This window comes from Hyaena hyaena, unplaced genomic scaffold, assembly GCF_003009895.1.
Source record: "Hyaena hyaena isolate Hyena2069 unplaced genomic scaffold, ASM300989v1 scaffold_1360, whole genome shotgun sequence".
NCBI classification, from domain to species: Eukaryota; Metazoa; Chordata; class Mammalia; order Carnivora; family Hyaenidae; genus Hyaena; species Hyaena hyaena.
Genome location: NW_024081991.1, coordinates 137,209 through 155,856, shown reverse-complemented (window position 1 = coordinate 155,856; position 18,648 = coordinate 137,209). Strand labels below are relative to the sequence as shown.

At 35.1% G+C, this 18,648-nt stretch overlaps 1 protein-coding gene across 3 annotated transcripts in view; it reads right to left on the bottom strand.

Moving 5' to 3' along the window:
- SNX13 (sorting nexin 13) overlaps positions 1-18,648 on the bottom strand; it is a 130,527-nt gene that overhangs the window by 105,676 nt on the left and 6,203 nt on the right. For 2 of the 3 annotated variants that reach the window (XR_005526769.1, XM_039223473.1), the window contains exon 2: positions 18,299-18,340. The exons of the other annotated variant lie outside the window; for it this stretch is intronic. Coding sequence is in view for 1 of the 2 variants with exons in the window: in XM_039223473.1 (XP_039079404.1) it covers positions 18,299-18,340 (42 nt within the window). In the remaining variant the exon portion in view is untranslated. The remainder of the gene's footprint in view (positions 1-18,298; positions 18,341-18,648) is intronic. 3 annotated transcript variants of the gene reach the window in all.

Here is an 18,648-nt window from a genome sequence, read left to right as displayed (position 1 = left end):
AACCCAAGACTAGATCTGCATTGTTATTTCTTCTTTTTGATTAACTTCATGTTATTTTCATAAATGACAATAAATAAATTTACTTAGACTTCTAAAACCATTCTCATGGGTTCTAGAACATAAATATCACAAGGGAAAAGAAATGAAGGACTACAATTTCAGTTTGAATGAAAGGAACAAATCAAAATCAAATTCAATAAGCCAATAAACCACTGGAGGGGAAAAAACGGAAAAACGTGGTTGAAAATCTATTGCATAAAACATAACAAGTACGAGCTCATACCTTTAAAAAAATTTTGGCTCACTTTCTTTTTCAAGTCACCATGCTTTTATCATAGTTGAGGAGAGGGGAAACAAAAAAATAAAACTAGGTGATATGAAAAATGGTAAGACCCTACATGAAACAGTTACTACATGACTCAGAAATTTCACTTCTAGATATTTACCCTAAAGGACCAAAAACTCAAATACATACACATATACGTTCATGGCACCACTATACATAATAGCCAAAAGGTGCAAATGGCCCAAATGTCCATCAATAAATGAATGGATATAAACAAACTGTAGTATTTATATACAACAGAGTATTAATCAGCCATAAAAAGGAATAAAGTACTGATGCATGCTACAACATGGATACATTATGTTAAGTTAAAGATGCCAAACACTAAAAGTCAAACACTGCATGATTCTGTTTATATTAAATATTCAGAACAGTTACATCCATAGAGACAGAATGCAGAATGGTAGCTACCAACTGCTAAGGGGTGGGAGGAGTAGAGAGAAAATGGGGAACAAGTGTAATGAATAAAGTTTTCTTTCTGAGGTGATGAAAATGTTTTGGAATTAGACAGAGGTGGTGGTTGCGCAACACTATGATTATACTAAATGCCAAGGAATTGCTCATTTTAAAATGGTTAGCTCTGCTATGTCAACTTCAATTTCACTTCAATTTTTTAAAAACTAAAAAAAAAAAGGTCAGTTGATAGAAGACACAATTTCTAGACCCAAGTTCTAGGCCAGTTACTTATAGCTGACCTCTCTGGCCCTTAATTTCTTCATCTGTCAACAGGTTGGACGCAGATGATATCCAAGGTTCCTCTCACTTAACTGGTACTCTCTATCTGCAGTTCTGAATTTTTAAACAATTGTATCATATAGGAATTTATCTGAAAAACAAAGTATGAAGTACTGGTTAATGTTCTCAATAATAGTTGTGCAGTAAAATCATTAGGAAGTTTAATAAAATTGTTTCTCATAATGACTTTAATTAAAACTGGACATAAACATTAAAAGTCAATTCAATGAAGACAACTCTGCAAGGAGTAAAACTAATGTGTTCTAAGATTAGGTTTTCTAAGGGTCAAACTATATCCAAGTGCAAAAATTAGAGACTCTAACCACAACTATAAACAAAAAATTAGATGAAAGAGAATCTAAAAGAAAGATTGGACTGAATAACTGTTGGGGATTTTGCCCCAGTATCAAATCTTTTGGACTTTGTACTGAGTATCATACAGTCTGAGACGTTGGTAGTCTATACTTCTAATTTAGAGTTAACCCACATACATGTAAAAATCAGGTAAGTCTTAAAATTTAAAAAGACTAACAAATAAGCAAAGCCATCAGGAAGCAGCTTTGGATATATTCCAACATAACAAATGTTGATCTGAGTTACCAGAATTTCCCATCATACAGGAGAGTAGAAATAATTCTGTCCTAGAAAATTTAAGCCAAAGATGTAAGCTTAAGTTATAATCAAAGAAAAATCTTAACATTCCTCTGAATCATTTGAATCTGTACTGTTTAAACATTAAGATGTAACCAAAGACGACAGAGACAACTGACTTGTATGCTTTCTTAATAAATATCACCCGTTTTAGAGTTTTAGCAGTTTTAGAAATATCAGCACCATTCATATAGACTTAAACATCAGATAAGTCAATGAATGCAATCCAAGAAGAGAACATGAGGGGCGCCCAGGTGGCTCAGTTGGTTGAGCATCAACTCTTGATTTCAGCTCAGGTCATGATGCCAGGGTTATGGGATGGAGCCCTGTTTTGGCCTCTGTGCTGAGCATGAAGCCTGCTTAAGATTCTCTCCCTCCCTCCCTCCCTCTCTCCTTCTCTCTCAAACCCCATGTCCCTCGCCATGTTACCCTCTGCTCCTCTCCCCCACTCATGCACTCTCTTTAAAATTAAAAAGAGAGAGAAAAGGAAAACAAGCACTATTTCGCATAATTGTGCCTCAATTTTCACTTTGCTAATAAGTACATCTGAAAACCATGAGTACCAAAGATATAAAAATGCATGTCATAACCCAGCTGTTACAAGCATCCTTTTCATGTACCCTAAATCCCCATCACCTATCATAGGCTTCACCTACCTAGTGTCATAGCCTCAAAAAATTACTTTTAGTTCCATAATTCAAACACATATGAAATAAGGTCACTGTATGAAAAATCAGCTAATTAAAAACGTATAAAAGCTTTAATCACAATATACATTTTGCTTAGTAAAAGCAAATGGGTTTTAATTACTAGTTAACATGATACACTATAATTATGCAAAAAGTCTTGTTTTCCACTTAGCATACAATTTTCTTCTTTATATATCATGTTGTTATTAAATTTACTACATTACTACTTACCTTATTTTGACCAAAAATATATCGAAATTTTTTTAGAATGTTTTGAATGAACTCTTCATTCAAAAATAATTTCATAGTATATTTGCATAACTAGGGTAGCTCTTTCAGCCTTCAAGTATTATACCTTAAAAAACTCTGGGGCACCTGGGTGGCTCAGTCTGTTAAGCATCCGACTTCAGCTCAGGTCATGATCTCGCAGTTCGTGGGTTCAAGCCCCTCGTCAGGCTCTGTGCTGACAGCTAGCTCAGAGCCTGGAGCTTGTTTCAGATTCTGTGTCTGTCTCTCTCTCTGACCCTCCCCTGCTCATGCTGTCTCTTTATCTCTCAGAAATAAATAGAAAACATTTAAAAAAAATTTTAAAGCTTTAATTTTAAAAGAAAAATAAATTTGCTACACTCTATTGACAGAGAAGTCTGATGTTCTCGTTTCCCAAGCTTAACAGTTACATGTCAAATTGATTAAACAAGTTGCAATTAACCTATTTATTCTTGCCACAAATTTGAATCAGTTTAACAACTATAAACTTCTAGGCCCATATATGGTTTATACTTTACTTAATCTAGACTGAGTGGTTTCCTTGTGAAACTCACTTTGACTTTCTACACTTAAAATTCTAACATCTAATAAGAGAAAATTGCTTATGTAATATATAAGGTCCTTTTTTATGATTTCTAAGTCTATGCCACATCTTGTACATTGGGGGGAAAAAGCCCATCAATAGTTGGTCACAAATCTGAAACTCGACACACAATTTTTCCTGGAAATAATGAAGTGTAAAAGTAAGGCAATAGTAAAGGCTTTGCCAGTATTTGCCAGTAGGTACAGCAGATTGCCAAAATCACATAAGTAGCACATTGGAGTGAGCAAAACTAGGCTATGCAGAACTGACCAAGCCTTAACACTCCAAAGCATCCACCTGCCAGTATCTGAAAAAACAGACCAGGCCTCTAACCACTCCCCAGGGAGCCTGTAGACTAACCTCCCAAAATTCTGGGTCTTCCCATGGATCTCGCTCAATCATTCTAAACCCCGTAACAAAGAGAAGGGTACAAGGCTACCGTTTTCTATGATGTTTTCTATGATCAAGGTTGAAACTAACTCCTGAGAACCATTCACCCCAGTTACCAACGGTCATCCACTATGGGACTAATGAATGTACTTTCCACATTAATTCCAAACTCACTATGCCCTGTTGTTTTAGGTCAGTACTAAAAGATAAATTTATTCACTTACCAGCACTCTCCCGCACACTAGCCACTGTACTGTTCTTGTTTTTTCCCCTCCATTATCCAACTTCCCACCGCCTTCTTCCTTCCCAAAGCTTTCCTCTAGGTTTATTCTATTCTACGGTACAAACAAGCACACCTCAAAAACCTCACTAGTTGGCTTTAAGTAAAAGCTGCTTCTCCAGCAACCCTCTCAAAGGGTGCTTATTTTTTCACTTATCACTTACTCCAACTTTATGATGCAGGATCAGGATCCCAAACAACTCCCAGGCAGTTTCCTGTAAAACTGCCTGTTCCTGTGCAATTCCTGGACCTTGGAATCACCTGGGGCATTTCAAAGTCTTACTGCCCAGACTACACAACATACAAATTGAATAAGAAGAGCTGAGAAGAACTAGCCATTTTTCCAAGGTGCAGCAAAGTTAAGGTAAGAGAATTAGGAATTTAAGTTCCCCAGGCGATTCCAATATGGCCACAGGTGGTAACTGTTAGTCTCCAAGGAACTCCTAGCTACTCACTCAAAACTCTTGATACATGGCACACAACATTCTTCTCTATCCCAAATGCTACATAACCTTGAATTATTTAACATACATATGGATAATCCACCCATTACTCTACTTTGGACATCATTAGCATTTCATTTATGCCAACTTTCACTGCAATTTCACTTTAGCCACTAAGACTACACTCTAGACTTCATTATCACCTATCCTCTTTGAAAGGGAAACATGAAAATTATCTTATTCTCTGACCACAATCTTCTAGCTCTAAATTAGTTACACCAACTGCATCTATTTTTGTCATTCAGAGTTGCAGACACTTGATTCTTCTTCTTTCTCCTTATTTAGTATCACTACCATGGTTTACCATTTCAACCACTCTCTTGCCAATACCCTCATTTACCACATTATGTTGGAAGTACTTGTTTATTTTCTGATATACACCATATGCTATAAATCTCATGAGGACATAAATTGTGTATGTCTTGTTCATTGATGTATTCTTGGTGCCAAGTATAACATTTGGCACATACAGTATGCTCTCAGTAGTATATACTGAACACACAGTATCCTGATCAATCATCTAAATAACTGTTATACATATCAAGATTTTTTTGCCCAATATTAATCTTCAACAGTTTACCTTCCTTTCTGATCATCAACTGGCATCCTAACACTTAGGTTCCACTTACCCACGGTTTCTGTATCAAACCAATTCATTGAGTGACTACTGTCTATAAGGTAGAGGGAAGGTAAGAGTTTAAGTGTACCAACAAACAAAACCATTGAAAAAATTAAATAAACATTTAAGAAACTTATTAAAGCAGGAAAACATAATTCACATCACTACCTTAACAATATATTTTTTTAATTTAATGAAAATTTTCTAGTGTGTTGAAATATACAGAAAGGACTGGAAGTATATACAGAAACTTTTTTTAATGGAAAAAGAACAATGCTTTCACTTTTTACTAAAAAACACTTCAGTACTGATTTACTTTTCAAGAATCATGAAATTTTTTAACAAAAAATATAGTGCAAACAATATTATTTTTAGATTGCATATACCACTTTTCCTACAAAAGACATAGCATATTCTTAACTGATTTTATTACCATTTGATTAACAATTCAGTAAAAATATTTAAATGAATACACTATTACACTTATTTCTATCAAGCTATGCTCACAAAGTCTGTCATAAAACTTGTACTTCGCCAAGTAAAAACATGAAACATCCTTCTTGGGAAAGCAAGACAAAATAGGTAGTCAAATTACGGTAATAATGAGGCAACAGCTTAACACACATGACCTTTAAAATAGATTTGCGTATGGAAAATCATAAAGAAAAACCAGATGATATTTGTATATTGCCAAAATCTAATTATTTAAGTAGTTAACAAGAATCTTAAAACGTTCAGTAAGAAGTATAACTAAGATGATGGGGGTGAGGAGGGCAGACACTGCTACAAGTGACTGTGAAGAGGCAGCCAAATGATAAACAGGGATGATCCTTGAGGGTATCACCATCCGAGTTAAGATTCCTGCACCTCAAGTGATGCTGAATCAAGCCAGCCTAATAAAGGCTCTCCAAAGTTAAGACCCAGAGACTCAGTGTATGCAAGGAAAAAAAATAATAAGCACCACAATTATCATGAGATAATACAGATAAGAATTTAGCGAGGAGATTATACAACCAAGAATTTAGTGGGGAGGAGTAAGCAGTTTACAGGAGCAGAGAGGGCAAGGTTGGAAATATATGGTCTCCCTGCTTTTGGAGGATTCCTCCTACTCCAAGGGTGTTACTAAGCATGAAGAACACGCATAGCAGGGAAATGAAGACAGGAGCACTGCAGAATTTCAGGTTACTGTAGCTAGCTTCCCCACTAAAGAATACAGTAGTTGTTAATTATCCAACACTGCACATAATGTAAACCCAACTCACCACTCTCATATCTCAGGAACGTCTTTTTATAAACACATACACACCACCTAGCTATTAAAATTCACAAAAATATTATTTTTTTAAAATTCAAGTTGTAGAAAACTGCAACGATTTAATTCCAGCACTAGTTTTATCTGTTAAGTCTATCTTAAGTTAATACTATCTCCTGAAGTTAACTTAAAAAATGCATTGCAAAATTTAAATACCTTTTGACAACAAAAGCACTATCAGCCAAAGAAAAGTAGATAGATTGGACTACAACAAGATCAGAAAATTTTGCACTCAAATGATACCATCAAGAAAACGAAACCCAAGATACAGAATGGGAGAAAATATTTATAAATTATATATCTGTAATGAGCCTCTATATATAATATACAACAAACTGTTAAAACTGAACAAAAAATACACAAATAACCAACCCAATTTTAAATTGAACACAAGATTCACATACACAATTTCTCCAGTGAAGATAAATGGTCATGAAAAGCACATGAAAATAGATTCAACATCATTATGCATAAAGAAAATGCAAATCAAAACTACTATAAGACACCACTTCTCCCCCACCAGACAGCTATAATCAAAAAGAGAGGTAATAACAAATAATATTGAGGATTTGGAAATTAGAACCTTCCTATATTGCTGAGAATGTCAAATGGTGTAGCTCTTTGGGAAAACAGTCCACAGTTCCTCAAAACACTAAACATAGTTACTATATGATCCAGCAATTCCATTCCTAGTATACATCCCAAGAGAAATGAAAACATGTCCATAAAAAACATGCACACAAGTGTTCATACCAGTATTATTCAGAATAGCCCAAAAGTGGAAATAACCCAATACCCATCAAAGGATAAAAGGATACACAAAATGTGGTGTATCTATACAATGGAGTATTAGGCAATTAAAAAATTTTCAAGTACTAACACATTCTACAAACATGGATGAACCATGAAAACATGCTAAGTGAAAGAAGCCAATTACAAAGTCCATGTGTTCTGATTCCATTCATATTAAATGTCCAGAATAGGCAAGTCAATAGAGACCTACTTTTGAAGGCCTGGGGCTCAAAGGAGGGAAGATTTGGGAAGGATGCCTCAAGGGTGAGGGCTTTTCTATCTGGGGATAATGAGTTCTACAACTTACTGTGGCAATGGAAGCATAATTCTGTGTATTAAAGTCACTGAATTATCCCGTTTGAGTGAATTGTATGGTATATGAATAATATCTCAATAAAACTATTTTTTAAATTACCACTTACTAACTAAACAAAAAGGGAAGTAAAATAAATAAGCAAAATAGGCTAGACACACAGAACAATGGAACAAAATCAATTCAAGATAAAAAAATTCTAAGGAATAAGTATCTAAAAAATTGAAATGGAGAAAAGGTACTACCTTTAAGGCAGTGGGTCTCAGCCAGGGACAACTTTGCTCCCTGGGAGACATTTAGCAACATATGGAACCTTTTTGGTTATCAAAGGTGATGGGAGATAGAGGGCTGGGTACCATTATGGAGGCCAAGGATGTTGTTATGTGCATCCTCCACAGCACCCCAAAACAGAACAATCACTGACAACAATGAAAAGGAAAATGAGGATGAGAAAGAGAAGGAAAAAGAAAGAGGACATTACCTATTCTGGAGTAAAGATATATTAACAAAGATATCACTGGAGTAGATCCTGGTTCAAACAGAAATTTTAATATAGTGAATATTCAATGATAATAGGAAATTCCTGGTAGTTTTATTAGGTGTAACAATAATACTGTGGCTAAATTTTAAAAAATCTGCATTTAAAACAATCCCCATCAAAACACTAAAATTTTTCACAGAACCAAAACAAACAATCCTAAAATTTGTATGGAACCATAAAGACCCCAAATAGCCAAAGCAATCTTGAAAAAGGAAAAGCAAAGTTGGAGGCATACAATTTCAGACTTCAAGTTATTAACAAAGCTGTAGTGATCAAAACAGTATGGTACTGGCACAAAAAGAGACACTGAGATCAAAAGAACAGAAGAGAAAATCCAGATATAAATTCACAACTATATGGTCAACTAACTCTTTAACAAAGGAAGAAAGACTATCCAATGGGAAAAAGTCTCTTCAACAGATGGTGCTGGGAAAACTGGACAATAACATGCAAAAGAAAGAAACTGGACCACTTTCTTACATCATATACAAAAATAAACATAAAATGGATTAAAGACCTACATGTGAGACCTGAAACCATAAAAATCCTAGAAGAGAATGTAGGCAGTAACCACTTTGACATCAACCATAACAACTGTTTTCTAGATGTCTCCTGAAGCAAGGGAAACAAAAGCAATAATATGGGACTACCTCAAAATAAAATGCTTCTGCACAGAGAAGGAAACAATGAGCAAAACTAAAGGGCAACCAACAGAATGGGAGAAGATATTTGCAAATGACATATCTGATAAAAGGTTACTATCCAAAATATATCAAGAACTGATAAAATTCAACACCCATAAAATAATGCAATTAAAATATGGGCAGGGTCACCTGAGTGGCTCAGTTAAGCGTCCAACTCATGGTTTCAGCTCAGGTCATGATCTCCAGGATCCACACATCATGGGGATCAAGCCTTACATTGGGCTCCATACTAACAGCACAGAGCCTACTTGGGATTCATTCTCTCTCTCAAAATAAATAAATGAGTAAACTTTTTTTAAAAAATGGCAGAAGACATAAACAGACATTTCTCCAAAGACTTAAAGATGGTCAAAAGACACATGAAAAGATGTTCATCATCACTTACCATCAGGGAAATGCAAATCAAAGCTACAATGAGATATCACCTTACACCTGTCAGAATGGCTAACACCAATAACACAACAAACAGGTGGAGAAAAAGGAACACTTGCATACTGTTGGTAGGAATGCAAACTGGTGCCACCACTCTGGAAAACAGTATGCACGTTCCTCAAAAAATTAAAAGTTAAAAATAGAACTACCCTAAGATCCAGCAATCACACTACTGGGTATATATTTACCCAAAGAATACAAAACACTAATTCAAAGGGATACATGCGCCTCTGTGTTTATAGCAGCATATTCACAACAGCTAAGATATGGAAGCAGCCCAAGTGTCCATCAATTGATGAATGGATAAATGTGGTATACACACACACACACACACACACACACACAGGGATATTTTTCAGACATACAAAAGAAAGAAATCTTACCATCTGCAATGGCATGGATGGAGCTAAGGAATATTAAGGTAAGCAAAATAAGTCAGAGAAAGATAAATACCATATGATTTCACTTACATATGAAATTTAAGAAACGACAAACAAGCAAAGGGGGAAAAGACAGACAAATCAAGAAAAACTCTTAATTATAGAGAACTTATGGTTACCAAAGGGGAAAGGAAAGGGCAGATGGGTTAATTAGGTGACTGGGATTAAGAAGTACACTTGTCATGAGCACCAGGTAATGTATTGAACTGCTGAATCACCATACTATACACCTAAAACTGAGAGAACACCGTAGGTTAACTGTACTGGAATTAAAATAAAGACTTAAATATCCCCCTTCCAATCCTTATTTTTGGGAGATTGATATATCAGAGTATTGTAAGAAGAAGTGACATAATATCTGCAATTTACTTTAAAATTATTCAGTTATAAGAGCACCCGGGTGGCTCACTGGATTATGGGGTCCAATTGTTGATTTGGGGGCTTAGGTCACGATCTCACGGTCATGAGACTGGCCCCTCCCCTGCCCTCCCCCTTCAGACTCCCACATTGACAGCACAGAGCCTCTTGGGTTTCTCTCTCGCAATAAATAAATATAAATAAATAAATTTAAAAATTTTTCACACACAGAGTCAGAAATAAAGCAAATATGACAAAAAATGTTAACAAATCCAGGTACTTAGTAGGTACATGGGCGCTAATGGCAATGTTTTTCCAAGGTTTTTGTATGTTTGAAAACTTTGATTTTAAAAAACTGATTTAAATTACGTATTTTTTATTTTATGTAATTTATATATGTATATAAGTAGGTTATTTTAAAATTTCTCTTTCTGAATAATGGAGATTTTTCATTCACTACTATTCTTGAAACAACCATGGAAATGTTTTAATGGGAAAGAGGGCATTGTTTCATTATAGTTTTCAAGGCAAGAAAACAAAAAAAATTAAAATCTTGAATGTCCAGGTTTCTCAGTAATTTTCTTTCTATTCATAAATACCTTGTTCTCTTTAGATCCATACACTAAACTAAAATGTACTGTTCTGATATAATATAGTATTACACTTCTCATTTCTTTTTTTTTTTTAATGTTTTGTTTTATTTATTTCTGAGAGAGAGAGAGAAACAGAGACAGCATGAACAGGGAAGGGTCAGAGAGAGAGAGGGAGACACAGAATGTGAAACAGTCTCTAGGCTCTGAGCTAGCTGTTAGCACAGAACCTGATGTGGGGCTCGAACCCACAAACTGTGAGATCATGACCTGAGCCGAAGTCAGACGCTTAACCGACTGAGCCACCCAGGCGCCCCTACACTTGTCATTTCTAACCCAACAATTGGTCTACTGCCTACTTACCCTATTTGGGCTAAATTAAGATCCTCAAACATCAAGACCATTCTATATCATTAATTCATCCTGAAAAATAAGCTTAGTTACATGGCAATTCATATTAATAAGTACCTTTAAAAACCTGAATTATAAAGAATGAATTTAATTAATACACCAGAAGACTTCCGTTTATAAAAGTGTTCTGAAGTACACAAAACTTTTACCACAGCAGTTCATGAGTGCAATAGCAAGATAAAACAGGCCATATTCATAAATGGTCTTTCTTCTCCCTCATTTACATATGACTATAACAATACAAGAAAGAAGTTTCAATATTCACAACTCAACTTCTGCTTTTCCCCATAATATATCACCCAAGGGGAAATCAAAACAACACAAGCCTATCACAGCAGAGAGCTAGATCTTCAATGCCCAGCTTAGCAATTAACTATCACCAATCTTCTACCTTTCCTTCTTATGAAAAAGGGAGTCCTCTAAAACAACAATAGGAGCCATCATTTACTTAGCATTGGCTAACACCTTTGCCAACCACTTTATATATATTTAAGTCTCACAACAACTCTGACAGAAGTTATATTACTAACTCTATTCTACAAATGAGGAAACAGCTCATAGAACTGGACCATGCACTGAGCTTGGTTTAAAATTCAAGCATGCTCTGTACCATTATTTTACACTGACTCTCAAGTAGACTTTTCAAAAAGGAAGTGAGGAGGGGATGGGCAAAATTCTATACGTGATATCTGAATAGCCAAATAAAAGTGATTAACTGAGTTTCAAAAATTCAATTTATCAGAAACACCTGAAGTAACTAAACTGAGAATCTAATGTCAATTAGATCTGATGCAGCTATTAGACTTCAGATAACTTTCACGGTATGCTTTAGCACAGATTCACATAAATTTCCTTCACACTTCTGAAGGCTGTACAGTAAAAGCTTCATATGAGAACAATGACCCTGAAAGTACTACAAAATTCTCTTAAATCACAATAAAAAAAAAAACCTCAACAGTGTTCATTAACTCAGAGATCATGAGTCCTTTTAATCCAAATAAATTCAGACAAGAGGCATACAACCATAGAAGGAAACTCTAATACAATGCATTAAATATATATAAACTGTTTTATTTGTTCACCTCTTAAATTAACAATGGAAAATATTTTTACATCCATAAGTGTTGTGTTAAGTTAAAAAGCAAGGTTAAATTCTTTATCGTGGCCTATTTTTTTGTTAAGAGGGAGGAAAGGGTAAAGGTTGGGGAAAAGCCCTAAGAGAGTAAGCTGCAAGCTTATAGACACAGAGAATAAAAGATAGAACCAAGAGAAAATAATCAACATATCCAAAAAGCATCAGTAATAAGAAAGCAAACCTAAGTATGGAAAGGAAGATAAAGACATCTAGATTCATCCACAAAGGACTGTGATGGCAAAATCTCCAACTAAGTAAAATGTTTTTATAACATGAACACCTCCTTCTTGAGTATAACAGTTTATTATTGTATGAATGTAAATAGGCAGCTGTTGTATAAAGAGACTGAAATTATTTATATACTTCATATCCATATTTAGACTTGTAAGCACAAATTTTATTTGTAATAATGTAGCCCTCAGTGCTTTTCTTAACCCATTGCACAGTATTATCTATACTAATCAAACCAATTATATATGTGTGTGGATATATGTATGCATATATATATTTATATTTTAAACAAAGGATTCTTACATTCCTCACCTATCTATCCCTACTATAAAAGGAACAATCTAATAGAAGAGCTTACATAAATTCAAAGCTGCTTTACATAAAACTTTATCAAACTGACAAGAATCAGAGTACTTCCTGTAAGAGAAAACTATACAACACTGGCATTTTTAAAGCTTAATGTCAAGTTGTACTACTCTTCCTTTTCACTTCATCTACAGTAAAAAGCTTTAATGGCCAGAAGATATATATTAGTCAAAAGTTCTAGTTATGACCAATTCATAAAGTACAGGTAGCACCTCTCGATTTCCTCCTGAAATTTAGTCTTAATCTAGCTCTTAATGTAATACATAAATTAGAAAGTTATTAAAAACAGAGAGGATGGGAAGAATTAGATCATCTAGGTCAAAGAGGATTTGTTATTTTTGACATTTTAAAACCTCAATGACACAAACAACACAGAAAACAACTCCAAACACTAAACCCTAAGTTATGAAAATAAACTACTTGCTATTTACATCTGAAGAACTAATAATAAAACCTATTATTTACTAATTATTACTGTGGGAAATGCTTCACAGTACTTAACATGTGTTAATTTCATTTAGTACTTCTAACAACCCTGTGGCATAAGTACCATTAACTTACACAGATGAGAAAACTAAGGGTCAAAAGATTATTAAATTTTCAAAGCCAAAATGCTTTAACATGAGAAAACTTTGATTCAAATCCAAATAATATGACTCTAGCCATCACTCTTACCATCCACATACACACTTCAAAACTTAGGAATGTTCAATTTGCGATCAGAAGATACATATATGTGTGTGTATAAAGGTATATAGATATAGAAAAAAAGATGATTATCACTGCAACCCAGTACAAAGATAATCACACTAACTTTGGTAGTCCTATAAGTTTTGCATTAGTGTCTATTATTTGATTAAATATTCTGTGTTATCAGACATTAACTTGCAGAGTTTTTTGGGTTCATAAAACACACTTTTAATAAATTATAAAATACTCTTAAGCCTAATTGATCTTTCTAAAATTTTTATGTAATCAACACACCCTCTTTGTAAAATATATTATTTTGGTTTCTTTCTCTCTTTGCTGTGTTACACTTTTCAAGCTGCCTCCAACATCCTCTTAGACCATTTCTTCTTATTCTGTTCACTTTTACCAGAATTAGACTATTCCAATGGTTTAAAGTGTTAAAACACTTAGGTACTACTCAAGAAAATGCATGAGATGTTAGTAATTAACTTCGGATGTAAAAATAGCTGATTATATTAATAGCTGCAGTCTGATTAAATTCCCTGAGAAAAATACACCATCTCAAATAAACTCGGGAAGAGAAATCAAGAACAAATCTAAAGTACAATATTATGACTCAAAGAAACACTAGATAACACATAATATCATATCTTAACATCAGACCAATTACTTTCCAAAATTTATGTTAATACCTAAAATGAGATGAAATTTTATTTCGTACTTAACTCTTCCATTAGCACTGTACAACTTCAATCAGTTTTATGATTTCTAAGCCTTAACTGATGGTGAATCCAAAAGCCATTCTCCACACATATGTTGTCTCACAACAATACAGGGGCGCCTGGGTGGCTCAGTCGGTTAAATGTCCGACTCTGGCTCAGATCATGATCTCACGGTTCAAGCCCCATGTCAGGCTCTGTGCAGACAGCTCAGAGCCTGGAGCCTACTTCAGATTCTGTATCTCCCTCTTTCTCTGCCCTCCCCACGTTGCACATGTGCGTGCACATGCACACACGTGCTCGTTCCCAACCCCCTCTCTCTCAAAAATAAAACATTAAAAAACTTTTTTAAAAAAGTCACAATACAAAGAATCATACACTCTTCTCAGACGCCAAACCACAGCTAGGCTTTAATAGTAGTCCCAGGGTTCCAAGAGCAAAACCAATTCAGGTTTAAGTGAAACTACTTATAAGGACTCTCCAATAAGGCAGAACTAAGGTCAAAAGCAAAAGCAGGATTCACCTTGGGGGTTTCACAGATGCATCAGAATAAAAATGTTCCTCGGGAAATTGGAGAAAGCAGTACAATAAACCAACAACAGTAAATAATTCCAGCTGCCATATAGGACTATCTCATACTAACTTAAAGATTAAAGATCATTAAAATTGAACAAAGAATTACTTCAGGGAACTTTTCTGGTACATATGATCTCTGAATTTACAATGGAATTGTAGATGGGTGAAATGATCTATGTTCTGTCTCCAATAGTGACACTCAGAGGAATTTTAGTCAAGAGATTAAAGTAACAGCTGACCTCCTTAAAGATATACCCGCCCAAAATTTCCAACTTTTTAAAATCCATGCCCAAAATTTTACTCATACTTGCAAACTTTCAAGATAGCATTAGAGGTAGTACAAACTGTGAAACAGTAACAAAACACAAAAATTAGCACTAGTGTACTATTAGAAACAAAGCTTTAAGTTTATCTAGTTCAAGAATACAAATTTTAAGTAGTACACATAAAATCATAATAAAAATCAAGTAATGGGGTGCCTGGGTGGTTCAGATGGTTAAGTGTCCAACTCTTAATCTCAGCTCAGGTCTTGATCTCATCAGGGTTGGGAGTTCAAGCCCTGCTTTGGGCTCCATTCTAGGTGTGGAGCCAACTTAAAAAAAAAAAATTCAAGTATTAAAAAGATACAAGATAAAATTCTAAGTTGTCCCTGCATTTGTAACTGGTCATACGAAAATAAGATCAATCCAATAAGATTTTTACCTGTTGGAAAAATCAAGACAGAATTACATTCTAACAAAAAAGCCTGGTGTTCAACTTTTTCTATTTTGTTGTTGTTGTTTTGTGATCCCAAACACAATATTCAACCACAATGTCCTACTGAAAAATGTCTAATAGACACTGATAGTAACCAATCCTTGAAGGGCAATTAATGTGACAGCTTAAATTTATGATAGACAGCTTTTGTCTTATTTTTCACTTTTACCTTAATCTTACTAAAGGAAATATTTAACATTTATTCATTTACCAGATATTTAGTGAGGACACTAAGTATCAAGCCCTGTTCTAGGCACTGGGAACACAACTGTGAGCCACATCTTCAGTTTACATTCTCGTGGGGAATAAAAACAAAAAAAGATTTTAGAAAAATGAATATATAATGTATGGGGGTAAAGACCAAGTGTTACTTTCACCAAGGTAATGGAGTTCAGCTGGATCCTTCAGTAAACTACAGGAGACCGCTTAAGGAAATTTAGAGTCTTTTTAAATTTTTTTTAATGTTTTATTTATTTCTGAGACAGAGAGTGAGCAGGGGAGGGTCAGAGAGAGAGGGAGACACAGAATCCGAAGCAGGCTCCAGGCTCTAGGCTGTCAGCACAGAGCTTGACGCAGGGCTCGAACCCACAAACGGTGAGATCATGACCTGAGCTTGCTTTCTTTCTATTTTTTGCTTCTCTGTTCTCATTTTTTTTTTTTAACATGAATTAGCTCGGATAAAAATATAGCAAATATAGACCGGCAAGATGGCTGAAACTTCAATTGCAAGGAGACACTCATTTTAGAGCTGCCATCTCATCCAAACTGGTAGTTTTACCTGGAGTTATAAAGCTAATGCAGGTAATTATCTTTTAATTACATATTCCAACCTTTTATTTCCCTTCTATTTCCCTTAATTTTCCATCCTTTAATTATGTTACCTGTTTTGTTTTGACAAAAGCCTTAAAGGCTTCAGCTGAATGATTGCCCAACTGGCACAATTTAGCTCTGATAGTAAATTTTCTCAGTGCAGGTTTCAGATCTGACTCACCACTTCCGCATCAGAACTTCTCACGTGCCTGCCATACAGCAGGTGTATTTGTGTTTGGTGAACAAATTAACCCACAAAAATGAATCTCCAGTACAAGTTATGACCAAAGCTTAATGAAAATTATCCTAACAGCTTCTCCCTCCTTTCAAGAAGTGACCAGAATTGATTAAAAGATTTCTTTTCCCACAAATATTTAAGAATATGTACAAATGACAACTAAACTTCAAGTAAGTAAACTTTTTCAAAATATTTCTAAGAATTTCTGTTTCAGGGGCGCCTGGGTGGCTCATGGTTAAACGTCCGGCTTCAGCTCAGGTCATGATCTCATGGCTCTTCAGGAGTTCGAACCTCATATCGGGCTCTGTGCTGACAGTTCAGAGCCTGAAGCCTGCTAAAGATTCTGTGTCTCCCTCCCCACTCATGTTCTTTCTCTCCTTTAAAAATAAGCAAACATTGGGGCACCTGGGTGGCTCAGTCAGTTGAACTTCCGACTTCAGCACAGGTCATGATCTCACAGTTTGTGGGTTCGAGCCCCGCGTTGGGCTCTGTGCTGACAGTTCGGAGCCTGGAGCTGCTTCAGATTCTGTGTCTCCCTCTCTCTCTGACCCTCCCCTGCTCACGCAGTCTCTCTCTCTCAGAAATAAATTAAAAAAAATTTTTTTTTAAATAAGGAAACATTAAAAACATAAAAAAATTAAAAAATAATTTGTTTCAAAAATTCTTAATCAGTTTACCAACTGCAAGCTAAACTAATCTCATTACTAGTTTGCAAGACATGCTCTTAGTCTACATTTTTTTTTCCTTTCACTTCTAATCTATTCCTTGACTCCCATGTAACTACACCAATGGCCAGGGGGCACCCTCTTTCTCAATAGATCCATTCATCTACCCACTGAGCAGCTAGTGAGCCATAGCCTGAATGGACGGACCCTAGGACTGGAATTCATAGAGAAAACACCTGGTGTATTAACCACTAATATTTGTATAATGATTGGCAATTTACAAAGAGTTATATTCTCTGTACTCTCATTTTATCTGATCTTCACAACAATGTGAGAGCAGCTAGAAAGATGCTATTATCCAATTTTATAAATAAGGAAACTAAGACTCAAAAATTTCAAACAACTTCCCCAATTTCACATCATAAATAAGTGAAGTTGGAACTCATATTAAGGTTATTTGTATGTTGTCTCACTTCTGTGATAAGTGTTAATTTGTTGACCGACGTGAGGATGCATTAACGGGAGTCCAGCCTATTTAGTCACTCAATATTAAAGAGGTTAAAATAGTTTAAAAGCTGTCCACTTGATTTAATTCAAAGTTCCCTCTCCTCTCAGATATTTAAAGTGCTGTAGTAACAGGAAACCTGGGTGGCTCAGTCAGTTAAGTGTCCCCCGGCTCCAGTCATAACCTCACAGTGATCAAGCTCCATGTAGGACTCCACTCAGAGCAGGAACCTGCTTGGGATTCTCTCTCCCTCTCTCTGCTCCTCCCCTGCTCGCAAGCTTCCTTCCTCTCTCTCTCTCTCATTCTCTCTCTCAAAACAAATTAACATTTTAAAAATAATAATAAAGTATTGTAATATGAAAATTAAATCTGAGAAATAGAAGCCAATTTTAGATTACCATCAATAGAGAGAGTACTTAATGGTCTGTGAAACCACAAAATTTCAAAACACACTTAAAAAGTCACTCAGGGAATGTCATAAAGTCACTTAGTTTCGCCACCAAATGGCTAGCTAGTGAGTGACCAGCACTGAACACTCTTCCCCATGATAGAACCTATTTTCTCCCTCTTCCAAAAGTTGATGCTCTCTCCTTTTCCATTATAATTCAGCTAACAGGGCTTGATTCCACCTGAAGCAAAGATCCTCTCATACCCTTTTTCTTCTCCCTTTAAGAGATTTCTCTTCATTCCACAGCTAGAAATGAAACAAAACATAAGTAAGCATGAGTACATTTAACATAACTAGTTTAATACATAAAGCACCCTATATAATCTGCAAAAGGCTACATATATACTGGTAGTTAATATATGAACAGATGAAAAGCCAATACATTTTATAGGGACCATATGACATACAACCAATACCTGTAATCTTTAAAAGTACAAACATTTCTACTTATTTCTCAGTTCTCCCAAATTTAATTCCATATTTCCTCAAATAAAGTAATTTTATAAATGTGTAGCAATTACTGTATTACTTTAATCATAAACATACCATAGACT